The sequence below is a fragment of the Gymnoscopelus microlampas genome (genome assembly GCF_963454915.1).
Source record: "Gymnoscopelus microlampas genome assembly, chromosome: 7".
NCBI classification, from domain to species: Eukaryota; Metazoa; Chordata; class Actinopteri; order Myctophiformes; family Myctophidae; genus Gymnoscopelus; species Gymnoscopelus microlampas.
This window is the reverse complement of record NC_139944.1, coordinates 41,251,753-41,256,752: the sequence shown is the minus strand read 5'-3', so window position 1 is coordinate 41,256,752 and position 5,000 is coordinate 41,251,753. Positions and strand designations below refer to the sequence as shown.

Below are 5,000 nucleotides of genomic sequence, written 5' to 3'. Positions count from 1 at the left end.
ACCCAGGCGATCAGAGATCTCCGCCTACTGATATGTCTGGTGATATCTGAATTCAATGAAAGGGCAACAATTCGGAAAAGTAAAAAATAACAGCTTCACAGAAGAAAGTGCAACAGGGGCATTCTTTCATTTGGAATGGCTTCAGGGATTGGTTTTCGCAGGTGATGGCTTAGGTTAGTTACTGCTGGTTTTCTCTGCCGTCCAAGCCCATTTATTGAATATCACATTCCCCCAGATGTTTCAGTAGATGGAGATCTCTGATCGTTTGGCTACGCGAGACTAGTATCACGCTAACTAGCACAATTGGTCTAAGATCAGGCGAAGCCTCGACTCAAATATCAGTCCTGGCTAATGGAGAGCTGTGGCAGGAGAGAGCAATGGATGGAGTGAAAGAGACAGCAATGGACTGTCGCAGAGGTAAAGTGCCCGTCCACCACAACAGAGTCTACAGGGTTTAAATCTACCCGTGGTGTATCCAGCTTGGATGAGCACTTTACAAACACAATTTAAGAACAAAGAACAAAATAAATTGTTCTTTGGATTGACTTTCGTGATCACTTTTGATGCAATTTTGTTCACCTGAAAGTTTGTTATCCAAAATGCAACCCAAATAGGTAACCCCATCTTGTGATTACATTGTCACCAACTCTGATCATGAAGCCTGGGGACCTACTGAGGTTGGTATTGGACGGGAAAAGAATGGATTCTGTTTTTCCCAGGTGACAGTGTGTTTTCAAAAAGCCAAGTGCAGACATTGCTGAGCTCAGAGCTGAAGACTTTTTTGACCTAAAGTTTGTCCCTGTCCGAGACCAGGGCAGAGTCAACCGCAAACAGGAACAAATTGCAGTTGCATGCAGATTTCACTGACAGGTGAGCCAGTAGGGTACAATAGCAGTGGCAACACAGAAATGTGTGGGGAGGATTAATTGGCATAACAACTCAATTGGGAGAAAAATGGGGCAAAAATAATTGGCTACTCAAAATGTTAGCAAAGAGAGAGCTGCATGGTACCAGCTCATTCTCAACTAGTAAAAATGGACCCTTACAGATCCACTTTTGCACTGTTAAAGTAACACTCAGGAACATGCTGTGTGACTCTACATAGTGTACGATAGATCCCCGCCCTCACACACACACACACACACACACACACACACACACACACACACACACACACACACACACACACACACACACACACACACACACACACACACACACACACACACACACACTAAGAGAAAACCAACACCTGCTCATTATCTCTAATGATAAGTAACAATTTTTCTCCAGCTCCATCCAAACACCGACCACCCCGTCTCTATGTCTCCCTGTCTCTGACTGTCTCTTTTCTGCCTCTTTTCATCACTTCCTCATTGCAGGTAAATCTTCATCTAATTGACAGGTGGAGTGGCTGTGGCAATGTGGGTTTTGTCAAGGCAATCTTTCTTTCATCGTCGGCGTTGGCATTATTCAGAGCCTGGAGACGACCCGCTTCAATGCAGCTGTGTGCAGGAACATAACACTGCTCACCAAACCTAGCCTGACTTATGGGTTTGTTTGTTTGGCAGGTGATATCAGAACTAGAAGGACATGCCAGAGAGAGAGAAATAGAGAGAGAGGGAGAGAGAGAGAGAGAGAGAGAGAGAGAGAGAGAGAGAGAGAGAGAGAGAAGAAAGAGAAACATTTATTCAGGTATAATTGAAGGGATAATTTGACAGATATGCACACAGGGAGAGGAGTGAAGGGATAAAAATAATGACTAATGAACCAAAGAAACAGACAGACAGACAGACAGACAGACAGACAGACAGACAGACAGACAGACAGATGGACAGATCAAGCAGAGCAGTGGATAATGAGACATCGAGACAGACAGACAGACAGACAGACAGACAGGTGTGTGTGTCCTTACATGGTAGGAGGCCCTCTCTTCTCTGTCCAGGGGTCTGGTGACGTACATCTTGCCGTGTACAGGGTCTATGTTGTAGACGTCACTTGGGGGCTGGTCGGCTCCAGCTCCTGTGATGCTGTAGCGGATGCCGATGTCCTGGTCCTGATCCGAACGGATCTGCAGATGAAACCAGACCAGTTTTTCAACCACTTGAACCCTAGCGTCCCTATACTGGGCATGTCATAAAAGGCAAACATTCTGCAAAAATAGCAGATCTACAAGCTCACAACGCAGAATGTTTGGTGAGCTTGTGAGCCTGTTGGGGATTTGGTGCAGAGGGGAAGAAGGAGAGGACCAAGTATAGACCCCTGGGGGACCCAAGTCAGTGTATCATCCACTTACTGTAAGCTCTATTTTATACTTCATCATACGACAGTGTCGCGTGGTGAAGATAGATGATCTACAAGCTCACAACAAGTCGCCTCGTGTTGTAAGCTTATAGATCTGCCATTTTCACAATTTTTCAAACATTTTTAAAAGTGGTGAAAATTTTAGAAAAAATATGACGATTTTCACCTATAATGACATACTGAAAATAGGAACGGCAGGTTAAAAGTGGTTTAATAAAATGTTATATACATGTGCAATATATAATATATTCATATATAATATAGACACATACATTACTGGCTGAAGCAGACCGCACAGCAAGTAAAGCTATACATCACATAATATGTGTTTGATATAAAAGAGTAAAGTCAAAGGTTCATCATCAAGCAAAAGCACTCCTCCTGAGTGCTTTTGCTTGAATGCATTAGCACTAACAAGCACAAGGGGCTGTTCTACTGGTGTCATTCTGAACCCATGGAGGAACACGAGAAATTCACCCAAAAGAGTAACTGTGTAGAGTACGGAATGAATTCAACTGTTGCAGCAACATAGTGGATGCTTGGTATGTTCCATTTGTCCTCATTGATAGATATGAGGCTACGTCTGCCCGCTATCTGACCAGTTGTTCATTTAACCACATGAACCCTATAGCGTCCCTATTCTGGCCATGTCATAAAACGCAAACGTTCTATGAAAAAAGCGGATCTACAAGCTCACAATGTGTTGCAACGTGACACGTTGTGAGCTTGTAGATCTGCCATTTCCGGCTAAGAGATTTAGTTTGGGAAAAAAGGAGGCGGGCAAGTATAGACCCCTGGGCGACCCTGGTTAATTAAGTATAGTTTAAGTGGTTAACTCTGAGAGTGTGCACATGGATAAATTAAGGATTTTACTGTGCACTTTGATGTCGTTACTCTTGGTTTCCAAGGGTCAAAAACACACTTTCATCTTGTAATATCTCAATCCACAATTTCTCGATTAACCCGACAGCTCCAATATCTGGGTTTTTACTTCACACACAGCTCGTAATGTGACACATGCAGTCAGGTGATATATGGCCCACAGGATAAGTTTCAGCATGCTGCGCTCCCAATACCACAGCAATAAAAATATCAATAGTTTATAAACAGCTTTCCGTTTGGCTCAGTGATTCGCTGTCTGCTCGGAAGACAAAAGAACATTGGATCCTGGCTTGTTGTAACTTCCTGTACTTGATTTGCAATGAGCTCCAGGGATTCAAGCAAGTCACTCCACAATTTACTGTTTATTTGGCGTTAAAGCTGCCATCCATAACCTTTATGCCCTACCTGGGATTTTAACGCAGGTCTCCTCCTGCATGAGACCACATTTCTACTGCTTGGCCACGGGAGGTATTGCACTATTTAATATGAGAATCAAGGACCAAGAATGAAGAGGGGTTTATTTATCACTCACTCATACAGGTATACAAGCAGCGACATGTTGGTGGAACATGTTCCACAAAGACTGTGCTAACGCAACAGTGAGCTTCAGGTACTACCTGACACCGGGGTCTACATTCCCCAATGGAAGTGTATTTGGCTAAGGACCCCCACCTGAAAAGGTTTTGTGCCAGGGACCCCCAGAAGAGAAGTCTAAACATTTTCCAAATTTCCCCCCCAAAAACAAATAAATGTCAGATGTACTGTACAGGCACAAAGCTTGTAGATCTGCTATTTTTGAATAGCCAACATATACAGTAAATGGATGAAGTGGTTAAAATGATTCATAAGATAAGAACGCTGGAGCAGCACGGACAATTTAAGCCTTTTATTGATGCAGTGCAAGTAAAAGATTGACGTTTCGGTCTTTCGACCTTCCTCAGAGTCATGAAAAAAATCATGGTTAAAATTGATTGTGACGCCATATTAACTACTTTAGCTGGGGACCCCCTGGAACCCCCCAAGGACCCCTGGGGGTCCCCAGTCCCCACTTTGAGAACCACTGGCGTAGAGCGACTACCTCCAACCATGCACTGCAGATGTACTACTTATATTGTATTAACATCTACTATTCCGATTCGAAGAAGTTCATGATTGCAGCTTTAACATTGACTGCAATTTGTCTGAAAGCATCACAGTGGTGCACAAAGGCTCTGACATCAACAACAGGCTGTGTGATGAATCATCGGCAACAGAAAAATATTTTCCAGAAAGGTGTACCTGCAAGAATCTGCTGAGCAGAAGAACACAGACTGTAAAGAGGACTGTGGGATAAAATTAGTATCTTAACAATCACTGATGACCAGCTTCAGAAATGTCACGGTTGGCATTAATAATAATAATAGATTTGGTGTTATTTAACACACAGGCTGTTATCATCATGCTGACAACGAAACAAGAGCAAAATTATCCTTTGCAGATTCAACTTAAAAAAACATCAACATAACTAATCACCTAATTTCCATACCATTTGCCATGACCAGATATCTGTAATCAGTAGTTGTAATCCATGACTTCCCAAACCCATTTCTCCCGTGAGCTTTAGGAGAATAAGATACATCACTTTAACCCTGATGTCTCCATTTTGGGCAAGGTGAAAATGTTCAAAACAAATGTTCAAAAATAGCAGATGTACAACATGGGACTTAAGTGGTTAAAGTGTCGATGGTGGATTCCCCCCCCCCCCTACATTTATGTGCCAAATAGTCCATACAATATTTGGTCCCATCCCTCTCCTCACAGGACATTACGGAGTT

General features: G+C 43.0%; 1 protein-coding gene across 2 annotated transcripts in view; it reads right to left on the bottom strand.

The window, feature by feature from the left end:
- The window catches only part of cdh4 (cadherin 4, type 1, R-cadherin (retinal)), a 252,407-nt gene that overhangs the window by 65,429 nt on the left and 181,978 nt on the right, over nucleotides 1-5,000 (bottom strand). For both annotated transcript variants that reach the window (XM_084063062.1, XM_084063063.1), the window contains exon 6: nucleotides 1,916-2,071. In XM_084063062.1, the coding sequence (XP_083919188.1) occupies nucleotides 1,916-2,071 (156 nt within the window). The remainder of the gene's footprint in view (nucleotides 1-1,915; nucleotides 2,072-5,000) is intronic.